Here is a 13,584-nt window from a genome sequence, read left to right on the forward strand (position 1 = left end):
TTGTGCCTATGGTGCTGGAAGTCTTGGCACATTGTTGGCAGGTGCTGGTGTTCTACAATCCTTCGAAATATGGCCCACTTTTCCATACTTGAAGCAAGTGGTTCCCTTGGGTCTATTATCCTGGCACTCACTAGCATAATGCCCCCCTTTGCTGACACTTAAAGCAGACTACATTTGTTCTGGAACATATTCCTTAATGCTTCTTCCCACAGATTCTGCAATCAGGAATGGGAGGTCTAAATTGCCCCTGACGGTTACCTTGCTGGGGCCGACTACTTTGACTTGCGAAACCCTGCTCTGGCTTCTGGAATCCCATATTCCTATTCTGACGGAAATCTGGTCTTCGGTTAAAACGGTTCTGAAAGTTCATCGGCCTCTGACTAACTTCTGTGGTTTCCACCTTTCTCTTCTTACCGTCCCTTTCCTTTTGGGACATATCACTTTCCCCCTCAATAATCATAGCCTTCTAAACAACAGCCGCATACGAAGTTAACTCATAAGCAGCTACCCTGCTCCGCAACCAAGGCTTTAGTCCTTGTTGGAGCCTCTTAGCCCTCTGCTCATCAGTATTGACATACTCAGGAACAAACCTTGCTAGCTCAGTAAACTTAGCCTCATATTCAGAAACACTCAGGTTTTCTTGTTTTAGTTCCAAGAACTTTAGCTCCATCTGATTTTGCATATACCTGGGAAAGTACTTCTCCAAGAACAATTCTGTAAACCTTTCCCATGGAACAACTTCTCCTATCACAAGCGCTCGCTTGGACTCCCACCAGTAGTTGGCTTCCTCCTTCAGAAAGTAGCTGGCAAATTCGGTCTTCTGATCCGCCCCTACCTTTGCCAGGGAGAATGCCTTATCAGTCTCCTTCAGCCAAGCTCTGGCTTTAATCGGGTCGGAAGATCCCAAGAACTCTTGAGGTTTAACTGACTGGAAAGTCTTAAAAGTAACGGCAGGCACTTGCTGACGTTGTTGCTGCCTCTCCTGATTAGCAGCTTGCTGACGCAAAAGTTCCAAAATCTGAGCGATGGTTGGATCTGTCTGGCCTGCATTTGCGGTCTCTACACGAACAATTTTCTTTGGCGGCATGATTCCGGTGATAAAACAAGCAACTTATTAAGTAACATTTTTAAATAGTTTCATAAATCAAGTTATCGAAGAATATCTGAAATGGTTTGGATATCCCCAAAAATACTACTATATAATTTGCTTGTGATTTCACAGATTAAGAATAAACTATGATAATGAAGAAAGAATCATGACTGAATAAGGATTAAGCAGTTTATATAGTGATTAGTAAAGACAATGTGGGTAATGGAAACAAGCACTATATAATATCAAGCTACAAGCGTATAATCGCTTTAAAACCGTACAAACATACTATACAGAAAAAAGAAAGTACAAGAAAAGAAATGCATCGGGTCACCAGTAGAAAGGGTGGGGTATGGTACACAAAAGCCCTACAAAACTATGGCTGTCTCCGTGGCGCCATCTCTGCAATAGGTGACTATCTATAGTATGCATCTAACACACACTACACTCTCTATGTACAACAAGCTCATCCCACCACATCACTCATCCTTTGGATCACCAACCTCGTGGAGCCTGCTTAACACATAGCACATCACGCGCTCTACCCCTCTGGATCGCGGACCCCACTACTCGAAGAAGGAAGGACCCTCAACCAGTTCTCGGCAATAGCAAGGATGGCCCTCACCTCTCTCGCTGTATCCCTAGCTGGGCGCTCGCCCACAACTGGAACCTGGGCTCCTAAACCAACTCTCTCCGAAAAAGACTGAACCAAAGTCCTGAGCTCCTGGTTTTGGCCTTGCATGAACTCGCACGTCTGTCTCAACTGCGCAAACTGACGAAAAGGTACATACTGGCTAGCTTCCACCAGAGTAGGTGATGTCGCTGACGTGGCGTTAGGAGCTCTAGCACGTGCCGAGAGACCCACTGGTGGCATCTCTAGAACCCTCACCGACTCACTATCTCCCGAAGGGTCTGAATCATAGCCACTCCTATGGGGTGAACGTGACCCCTGCCCCTCTGGCTCTGTATCAGACTCAGAATGCTGCAAGAATTATTATATATATATTTATCGTCAAAATACTTGACGGAATAACTAAAGCTATCTTATCTTATTAATCAAGACTATATCCGACAGCCTCGAGTCAAACTCTATATGAGTCTGAATAAGTGATCTTATCTTAAACTATCCTAACTATTCTTGTTTCAGTGACTGATAACCTGTAGCTCTGATACCAACTTGTGACAGCCCAAAATTCAGGGGTCAAGAATTTGGTGCCACGAAAGTAAAATAACCTGTAAATAAATAAAAGCATGCAAACGACCCCTCATACCGAGATCCAAACAGCTTATAGTGTGAAACAAGAACTAAACCGAATTATAAAGTTATTACATCACACTTGATGTCATTAGGATCACTTCGACGAGAAGCTATGCCAATGACTAAATGTCTAGATAAGTTTTACACACTAATAATATTTTATAACAAACTATATACTCTCTCACTTCAAACTATCTATACCAAAACCCACCTGGTTAGGTAGATGGAACCTAAAGACCAAAGGATGATGCACTGGCACACTCTTACGTGCGGTGTGAAGATGAGGCATCCTCAGTTTTCACTGAAAGAATGAACACAGGAAAGCAAAGATGAGCAAAGCATGCTCAACAATAATATTTTTAATAATGCATGGCTAACCTTGTTCTGGAATTAAAACTATCATTGCTGAAAGAATTAGCAATAATTCAACTTTATCAATACAACTTAATGCTGCAAAGAAAGGCATTAAATCGTAAACAATCTCATTAGAATTTTCATAATCTTTCTCATAAATCGTTTTCATAAATCTTTTTGTATATAATTGGAATTATTAACGCTGTGCTATAGCCGATGATTAGTCGCGAGATAGCACCGGATCATGCAAGAAGCATGTCACCAAATCTGAGGAATTCCAGGCCCACAATGGCCTATTCGCTGGACCGGCGTCTCGGTCTCTTACGCATACGTTCCAATTACAAAATAATTTGATTTCATTAGAAAGCAAATCCAAGTCAAACTCATTTCCTACTTATATATAATAAGCGTAAGGGAGATAATTTGGTCGCATGGTCCTTTGGTCTAAAAGCTGATCATCCGTTGGATCGTATATTTAACAAATAAGCACCGTTAGATTAGAACAAAATTAAATTCTGTTCTATAAGGCAACTGATATCTACTTGCAATTTAATTCCTTTTCTGAATCCAAAACAAATTCTGTCTTTCAAGTGTTTTTGATTTTTTTTATTACAAAATAAATATTTCCTACCAGAATTTTTAGACAAATATTTAAATCACATTATAATAATTCTAATATAAAATACATTTATACTAGAACACATATTTTTAACACTTTTTCCTAATCCAAGACAGAACACATATTTTTAACACCTTTTCCTATTCCAAGACATGTTATGCCTTCTACTTGCATGCATGTTTATGATTTATTTTTTTAGTCAGAAACAAATTACAACCAAATTCTTCGAAACATAAAATTTGTCAAGATCTTCTATATAAACTACTTCATATCAGCCTCATCTTAAACCCATTCTTGCGTCTTCTTCTTCAAATATTTTAACTTGGAAATCTCCCAGTGTTTCTTATGGCCTCAATCTTGACAAAGTTTGCAACGGTTCTTTCTTCCCCAAACTTCTCCATCGAACTCACAAAGGTAATTAGCTTCTCTCTTTTTTTTACTGCTATTTGATAAATTGCTATGCATCGGTTTTATTAATTTTTTCTGTTTTGTCTAAATTATATTGATTTATTCAATTTTTCGTAGATAACGCCATGGATTTGCATGATGAATCAAATAATATGAATGAAAAATAGAGAATTGAACGTAACAAGTGGCGTAGAGAACGGTACAGACTACGTCAAGAACAAAACAAGCAACAACAAGAACCATGTAAGTAAAGTTTAGCATGTGATATGTGCATTAAATATGTGTGACATCAAAATTATTGATCTCTGACATTAGAACAATACAGGTAGAGCAGTAGAACAATCAATACACCAATTCTTAATGAAATTAGAAGCTTACTCATCGGTCAGTAAATTACTCCAGATGATAGTGTATTGTGTAAATTTCATTTGAAAACCTATAGTCAGTGTATTCTTAATGCAAATGTGTTTTTGAGTTTTTAGTTGGCAAATTAACTTTCCAGTAGGAATATTACAGATCAAATATAAGTGAACTTAAAAAAAATTGCCTTCGTCACCATTATAGTAACCTACTTCATGCTGTTTCTTTCTATTCATGCCTTGGGTAATAACTTTATCAAGGTATTTCATGTCAAGATCTGGCAAAACCTGCAAGAAAATCACCACGTATTATAAACTCATACCTAAGAATCGAAGCAAAATAAACATGTACGTATTGAATAGTAAACATGTAAGTAGAACTCCTTGGTTTGCATAACAATAGCTTAACATTTTTCCCGTGATCGGATCATTCAAAGATTCTGGGAACAAGTTAATTCTAGGTATAGGCACTTCATAATTTATATCTCACACATTAATATTACTATTAGCGTATACATTAGTGCTTTTTGTGTGCTTTTTGTTTTTCAAGGAGGTACACATGGATATACTTTAATGTTAAAATTAATTCATCCTACATATCCGATTTTAATTAGTCTTAGCAATTCTAATTTTATGTATTTTATTATAGCTGATGTTACAGATTTAGCTGAAGGATCAAATTCTGAAATTGTTATAAGAAAACGAACTGAGCTTAACAAGCGACGCCGGGAGCAATACAATAAAGCTACAGAAGAGGAACGGAGCCAAAGAAACAAACTAAGACGTGACCGAAGAGCAAAACAAAAGATTAATGCGATAGAATGTCAACAAGTAAACAATGGTAATTTCTAGAGGTTACAATTTTTATAATACCATGTCGTGCAAATTTTTTTTATTAACCCTTATAAGTTGTTCTTTCGTGTATATAGATATACCAGTTACTGATGAAAGCACAAAGTATATACAAATGATAAAGAGGAATACATCTACAACAAAAGGTATTCTCTATATCTCCCTTACGCTTATTATATATAAGTATATAATACATGTATATATATATATAAATTTATTTATTACTGATTTGATTTTTATTTTTATTTTTAAAGCATTTGCTGAAGTTAGCAAACGAATGAGGACAAAAATACAGTCGAACAAGGAAAAGTTTGGTAAGCCTAAATTTTCATAGGCTCCACAAAAATTAACAGCAAATAACTATTTAACTTATCATGTTATAGCTAAACTATACAAACCTATTTTGCTACAACAAAAGCAACATCGATCCTAAATATTGGAAGTGCCGACAAAGAATGTGTATACTGTGGTGCACTAATGTGGGGGCAGGAAAGAACGAGAGAAGAAGGTGCTTCAAACACTTCAGGCTTCTCACTATGTTGTAGCCATGGTAAAGTTAAACTACCTAACTTACAAGAAACTCCCCCGGAATTGAAGAGACTGTTGGATGGAATAGATGAATTAAGTAAAGCATTTAGAAAAAATTACAGGATGTACAACACTGCATTTTCCTTCACATCCACTGGTGGAGAAATAGATAAAAGATATAATAACGGTGGTGGCCCTTTTTTTTATCGTATATTTGGTGAAATATATCATCAGATCGGCTCTTTGTACCCGGATGATGGTGAGAAGCCAGTTTATTCACAAATCTACATGTATGACAATCAACAAGAAGTCGAAAAACGGGTATCCTTTCCGCACAATGATGAACTTCTGGATACAAGAATTATCAAAACTATTACTGAAATGTTGGATCGTGAGAATGAATTAGCTAAATTTTTTCAAAATGAAACGAGAAAACATGAAACGAGAATTTGAGATGACTGATCTGGGGTTGCTACATTTTTTTCTTGGCAAGGAGATTAAACAAAGCAATGGAGGATTTTTTATCTCACAGCAGAAGTATGCCAGAGAAGTGTTGAAAAAGTTCAAAATGGAAAATGCAAATTCTGTAAGTACGCCAGTTGCAGTTGGTTTGAAACTAAGCAAGAATGATGATTCTGAGCTTATTGATCCTATATTATTTCAGAGTCTCGTGGGAAACTTAATGTATCTTACTGCTACAAGACTCGACATTGCTTATGAGGTCAGTTTAATTAGCAGGTTTATGGAATGTCCTAGAAATTTTAAGATATATTCGAGGAACACTCTCAGAAGGAATTTATTATCAAAAAGTATGCAATCCTACACTTGTTGGATTCTGCGATAGTGACTGGGCAGGAGACCATGATGACAGTAAGAGCACATCAGGAAATGTGTTTTTTGTTGGATCGGGTGCTATATCGTGGATGTCAAAGAAATAAGTCGTTGTGGCTCTTTCAACAGCGGAAGCAGAGTATATATCATTGGCCCTTGCTTGGATTAAATGGGTGTTACAAGAACGCAAGCAAAGTTTCAAGGATTGTCTAGAAATTTATTGTGACCACAGTTCTGCAATTGCCCTTAGTAAAGATCTTGTTTTTCATAGCAAAAGCAAACACATTCGAATTAAATATCATTTCATCCGTGATTTGATCAAGAACGGGGAAATTGAAGTTAAGTATTGCACAAGTGAAGAACAAGCATCAGATATTTTTACAAAGCCATTAAAGTTAGAAGCATTCAGAGGCTTGAAGACAAAACTTGTTGTTACAAGAATCTAGCTTAAGGGAGGCTGTTGGAATATAAGCTAAATCCTTCCAGAAAGCTTATCAACTCTAAACATGAATATGGAGCAACTGATACATGATGCAGATACATGAATCTAAGTTTACATATTCCAAGATAATTAATTGTTCAATGTACTAGTCTAATGAATCTGTTATATTATAATCATATAAATTGTATTAACCTATTTCTTAATGCATTATCAGAAATTTCAGAGAACAAGTTTCTTCTCTTTGCTTTTTATTATTTCCAACAATAATTGTAAAGTCAAGAAGATATGGTTCAACTGGGCGACTGGATAGTTTTCAAAAGTTTCTTCAATTGCATGTATAAGGTCATCAATTGTTTTCATGGCTTATTTGTACCTCAAGGATTGGACAGCTCGAAAAAGACCGAAGACATTTAAATAAGGAGAGTTTGGAGGTTAACACATTAAACGAATATCAAAATCATATTCTTGTGCAAACTCTGTATCCATAAAATCTACGTGAGTTCTTGCATTATCCTGTTGAATGAATATGACCTCCACGTTTCCACCTGGCCATTTTTCTTTTATTCCTGGCAACACTTTCGGAATCAAGAATTCTTTTACATTTTCTCTCTTCACATACGTCATTGCTTTTGTCTCGAGGCCGGTCCCCGCAGGTCTATTTATACTACTCCTATTAGCAGGTTCTTTGGTAACAAATGAAAAATCTCAATCTTTCCAAAGAATGTGATGTTTCCATCAGCATCAAACCGTGGACGTGCTATAGCCGCCAAAAACATGACTTTGGTAATAAAATTTTTGCTTTTACAGATACGAAGAGGCTCCTTTTCGTTTGCTAAAAGATGATATGACTCTGTAGTTTTTGACAAGTTAAACCACTTCTCATCAATATGTACTATGTTATACATATTCATAAAATTTAGCTCGTGGGGAAGACTATTTTTTGTCTAACATCGATAGACAAAATTTTAGTCTTACCCTTTTTGTATTAGACTTGGCTTCATTGGACTTGAGTGCGCCTTATAACTCCTAGTTTCAAATTGCTGGACAACACTGATGTGCTAAATTTCATAGCAGCTGCTGCATCACAGAGAGTTTTTCTCTGTGTAAATGGAAGATTTTCAAATTTATTCCAGTCTACAACAATTCGTTTCCGACCACAATTTTTGATTTTTGAATGAGAAACATTTGTTACTCCATCCCTCACATTTTTCTTGGAGAGCTTTCAAATGCGCTGAATTGTCCTCATTGGTATCGAGAAAAGTGACGCAACTTCCCTGTTTGTATATTTTTTAGTTTTCCATTGGCACTTCTTTCTAGCAAAGCAAGATACACAACCTGTCTTTGTTTATTTGACAATATCTTATATTTTTTTGTCCGTCTTTGATTTTTCGATGCATTTTCTTTTCCTGTGAAACAAGTAAATTAAAATAAAATATAGGAGAAATCTTTTTTAATTAATATTTCTATACATAATAAACAAAATTAAAACTGGTAATTTAAAATTACTCTCATGATTATATTATCCAAATTTGTGGTGAATGCTTCATAATAGCGGGACACAATTTCTTCTTCTTTTCGCAAATCATTTGCATGTACAAAAGAAAAAGTTCACAAAAGTTTATGTATAATATTTTTAGGCCTATCAAACGGATAATTAGGATACAGATTTGCCTATATCCGTATCCGTATCCAGGAATCTAAAACCGTATCCTTATCCAGATCCGTATCCGCAAGTTTGTGAGAAAGAATATCCGTATCCGAGATCCGCCGGATAATATCCGGATACAGATATTATCCGGATCCGTTTTTTAAATAAATAAAAAAAAAATTGGATCCATCCTTGAAAATTGATTTCCTACCCGCTACATTATTTACAATCACACCTTAAAATCGAGAATGAACTGAGAATGCAGGGGCGATTTGGGGAGATGAGGAGATGGGTTGTAGGCGGAGGTGGAGCATGCTCTCAGTCACAACACACCTGAGAAGGGTTTTCCGACTGTCATGTACTGTGCTTACCAGTAACAACAAGTCGCAGATGATGAAGGGGCAAGCAATTTCAATTACAATTTATCTGGAAAGGTCTGGTGCAAAGGAGTCGCCAACTAGGGAGTAGCGATGGGAGGTGAAGGGAATCATAAAAGATGGTTAAGAGCACCTCCAACGGGGTTGGCTATAATTGTTGGCTAAATTGAACCTGTAAGACATTATGTATAATTTGCTGAACCTGTAAGACATTATACTTCAATGGTATTGGCTATATTGGTTGGCTATAATTTAAAAATAGTATGTTACAGTATTAATATTTTAGTTTGTTAAAATAGAATATATCAGTTCAATATGGTAATAAATAATGTGTAATCTTCCTACATATTTCTTACAGATCTATAGAGGTTCGACAAATATAATCATCCATAGGAGGTTGGCTAAAATTATAGACAACAGTTTCATGTGGTTGGAGTGTGCTTTTTTCAACAGATTAGCTATATTTTTTATATATGGTATGCCAACTCATTTTTTACCTAAGGGTTTTGTGAGGTTGGACATGCTCTAACGGAGTATTAACTAAGGAATAAAATGACTCACGCAAGTCACGGACCCCATGTTAATGATAATAGATTTTTTGACTAAATAATAAGTTATAAAAAATTAAATATATTATAAATTTATCAGTTTAATAAATTATTTAATAAAATTATATAACATATATAAATATAAATATTTATATAATACAATAATTATTTTCGGATACGGATACGCCTATATCCATATCTGTATCCGCATAGTCCGGATTCAGATACGGATAATATCCGCTTTCTTTCGGATACAGATTTTTCAGATTTTTTTGACAGCCCTAAATATTTTAAACAATAACAAATTAGCACTATCAAAATTAAAATTCTTTCCAAAAAGAATCTTACTCTCACATGGATTTAGGGGTGAGCGTGGGCCGGTTCGGCTCGGTTTCGGGATAAAACCAGAACTGCAACCATATATCTTCGGTTTTTAAAATTGAAACTGCAACCGTCGGTTCGGATTCGGTTTAAAAACCTCCGGTTCGGTTATAATCGGTTCGGTTTCGGTTACAAAACCGACAAATTTACAAATTAAAAATAAACTACGAAGAAGATTAATTGACGCGCGTAATATAAACATAATAATCACTGTGCACTAGCCTACTTACTAAAAGACATGAAGAAGAAAATCATAGATGATCACATAACTTTGTGAGAAATCTTAACTCTTAGTTAGATCGGAAACACCAGGATAAATATACAAAATAAAGGGTGTACTTTGGAGGAATATATCATCAGAAGGCTTGCAAATCAACTAAATCAACTGTTATTCATCGCATGAGGCAGAAACTTAAATTGTTTCATTGTTAAGGCCTTGTAATTTATGTTGAAGTTTCTTCTCCCTCCCCTTTACCTTTTGTTGGACATATTTGTGCACACCACCCTCCACAGACTATTAAAAATTTCTCCTTATTGTTGTTATTGTTCAGCCAAAAAATTTCTCTGGACTTAAGTCGTAATTTATAAATACAAACAAATTGCAACTCGAGAGCCACCATCTTAGAATCATATATGCCCCAGCCCTCTCATTTACTTGTTATTCTTGAATTTTCATTTCAAATTATTTTAAAATTAATATAAATTATATATATATATATGGGTCAGGTTCCAGATAGAACCACATTATACTTAGAACTTAGACCTTATGAATTACCATTAGATATAAATAGGATGTGTGGTTAAAATTATCACTAGTATTAATCACATGTCATATACTTATGTGACATTTATGTGTGTGAATATTTAAAACAATAATAAATAAGAGTTAATGATCAGATTTATTACTTTTCATGATTAATACAATTTCCAATTAAATTTCAAGTATATAAATCAGTATAATAAAATAAAAAAATATCAAATATTTTGTTTTCATACATGTAAATACATAACAGATTTGCGTGATTTAATTTTATAAATGTAAACGTATAACAAATTTACGTGATACTGCTGCAGCACTTGTACTAATATAAAAGAAGATGGTACTACAATACAATATTTTTTTAAAAAAATAAAATACTGCTATAGTATGTCAAATATCATACTTATTATTTAATAATTATACCGATACCATTGCAGTACATATAGTTTTTTAAAACAATAGAAATACTGCTATAGTACGTCAAATATCATACTTATATTATTTAATAATTATATTGATACTACTGCAGAACATTGAAAATATTGTATCAATCAATATACAAGCCATTTAATTATAGAAGGTAATTTAACATTTTTCTACATATAATTATTGAAGTCAATGCATGCATTAATTACCTACAATCATGTATGAAAATAATAGTAAATAGCCAATTTTAAATGTAATATTTGATCTTGACCATTAGTTTAATCAGAATCTAATGACTTTATATGAGTTCTAAGTTCTAACTTTAAATCTGGTTCTAATTTGAACCTCACCCTATATATATATATATATATATATATATATATATATATATATATATATATATATATATATATATATATATATATATATAATTTATTTAATTATTTAAATAATTGTTCGGTTCGGTTTTTCTCGGTTCGGTTTTAACCAATAATCGGAACCGAACCCATAACATCGGTTCGGTTTTTAATTTTTCGGTTTCGGTTTCGGCTCGTTTTTTTCCGAATCGGTTTTTACCGGTTACGGTTCGGTTTCGGTTTTTTTTCGGTTGTTTGCTCATCCCTACATGGATTTTAAGTCAAGTTCATGAAATGAATTACTTTCTAATTCTAAAGAAGTTTCACCTCTAAAAAGCAACAAAAAATATAGTTAGACAGTAAAATTTAAAGATTATTAAAAGGAAACTCAATTTAAAAAACAAGATCACTAAAATAAACTTACTCCAAAAAGTTCATTCCAGTCAATTTGATTTGTTGTAAATATCCTACCATGTTGAGATGAAATATTTTCTTTTTGTGTCTGATCCTGTGAACTTGACAAATGACAACTGTATATGTACACACAAATATAAAAATTTACAAATATAAGTATAAAACTTTACTAATGGAAACAAAAAATATTAATGTACATAATATATAAAATAATGAGTCCAACATAGATATAATATGAAAAAATCTGTTGAATCACACTAACAAACCTAGATAGATTTATGATTATAAAAAACATTCAAATTATCAAAAAAAGACTAGATACGCATTATAATTAAAAAAAAATAGTATTGGCTAATAAAAAAGCACATGCTTCTGTGTTTGCAGGAATATTCGATAATCTTTCCCAACATATACTTTTCTCCTTCTATATGTTTCACCTATATCTCCGCTTGGATGCCAAGTGTTTTGTATGACGTCTTTTAGGTAATCATTTATCATATTGTGTATGGAGGGAATATGGGGAGGGTGGTAGTTTTAAAATATTCATTTGAATCTTACTAAAAATTATGGAAGTTTTGAAGATTTGATAAAATAATTTTTATTAAAATTGTGGAGGGAAGTTTTGAAAAATGAGAAAAAAAAACCTTGAAGTTGGCAAGTTCTACTCCTTCATGAGAAAATACACGTAAAACTATTGGTGCAAGTTCCATACTATCTCATAACTATACATACTCAGTTTTAATAATAGTAGAAATGAAAAAGAGTTTATTTATAATCATCTCTTGGTGCATTTCTTAATAAGTGTGCACAAATTCAGAACATCAAATATTGACAAATAGCCTCGCCTGCACAAACAACACACGAGGAGCATTAGATTAGTACTCCCTCCGCTCCTAAATAACAGTCGCTCTGACTTTGTGCACGTAATTTGAGGTGTAAAAAAATATACTTCTTCATATTATTTTTCAAAATTTCTTTTTCTGAATAAAAGTTTGACATCTATATTTTTATTCAAAAAAAGAACATTTTAAAAATAACATGCAGAAATACGTTTTTATTGCACCTCAAAATACGTGTAAAAAGTCAAAGTGACTAATAAAAAGTAACGGAGAGAGTAACAAAAAAAAATTAAAAGGAAGATGATGCTTCTTTATACTAAGAAGATACCACAGAAAAGGAAGCAAACACATGAATGTAGAAATGTGAGGATAAATAGCAAGCCAAACATGGAGGCTCGCCTAGACGCCATTATTTAAAGAAAAAAGGGAGAGGAAATTGTGAAATTTACAGGGGTATCAAAGTTAAAAGATTGAAGCTTGAAGGCACCTGGATGGGGAATATGTAAAATATATGGCAAAGATTACACACCTGGAAATAAAGGAGACCTAGGATGAAAGAGAATGAGGTTGCATTCATATATAAGGCTACACTGGCCAGACAACATTGGTTTCGGAAATAAACATGAAATAGACGAGAGCGAGCTAGAAAACAGATAAGGCAAAGCCAAAAGTGAAGGCATCATGCGAAGAGGCCGGTATTTATAGAAAACAAGAAGGCGACTTGATTAGTGAATATGATGATGTCTTGAAAAGCTTTCATGTGTGCAGAAAATATACAAAAGGAAGGGCAAGGGAGAGGAAGCCACTGCAACGAGGACGAGAACAAGCAGGTCTTGCTGCAAGACCCGCTTGTTCTTGCCTGAATCAAGAAAATATCAGCGATTTTGGGTTCAAAGTAAGGAGACAGTAATAGATCAGAAATCAGGCGGGTTCAAACAAAATTTTTATATGCTTAATAACATACAATTAAATGGAGAGCTCGTAGGTCCTGAAGATTTCAGAAAATTACATCGAAATAAATGGAAGAAACTCCCATAGGATACTAGATGTCAGTATGATTGAAGAGAGTGTTGCAACAAAACCATGAAGTACGC

General features: G+C 34.2%; 2 protein-coding genes across 2 annotated transcripts; one reads left to right on the plus strand and one right to left on the minus strand.

Moving 5' to 3' along the window:
* Positions 1 to 466: 466 nt before the first annotated feature.
* Positions 467 to 1,087, minus strand: LOC108212440 (uncharacterized). The gene has a single exon (XM_017384166.1). The coding sequence runs from the start codon at positions 1,085 to 1,087 to the stop codon at positions 467 to 469; it is 621 nt and encodes a 206-aa protein (XP_017239655.1).
* A 4,817-nt stretch (positions 1,088 to 5,904) lies between these two features.
* Positions 5,905 to 6,406, plus strand: LOC108212438 (uncharacterized mitochondrial protein AtMg00810-like). Its single transcript, XM_017384165.1, has 2 exons — positions 5,905 to 6,206; positions 6,313 to 6,406. The coding sequence occupies exons 1-2, from the start codon at positions 5,905 to 5,907 to the stop codon at positions 6,404 to 6,406; spliced, it is 396 nt and encodes a 131-aa protein (XP_017239654.1).
* Positions 6,407 to 13,584: the final 7,178 nt, after the last annotated feature.

This window comes from Daucus carota, chromosome 3 (genome assembly GCF_001625215.2).
Source record: "Daucus carota subsp. sativus chromosome 3, DH1 v3.0, whole genome shotgun sequence".
Classification (NCBI taxonomy): domain Eukaryota; kingdom Viridiplantae; phylum Streptophyta; class Magnoliopsida; order Apiales; family Apiaceae; genus Daucus; species Daucus carota.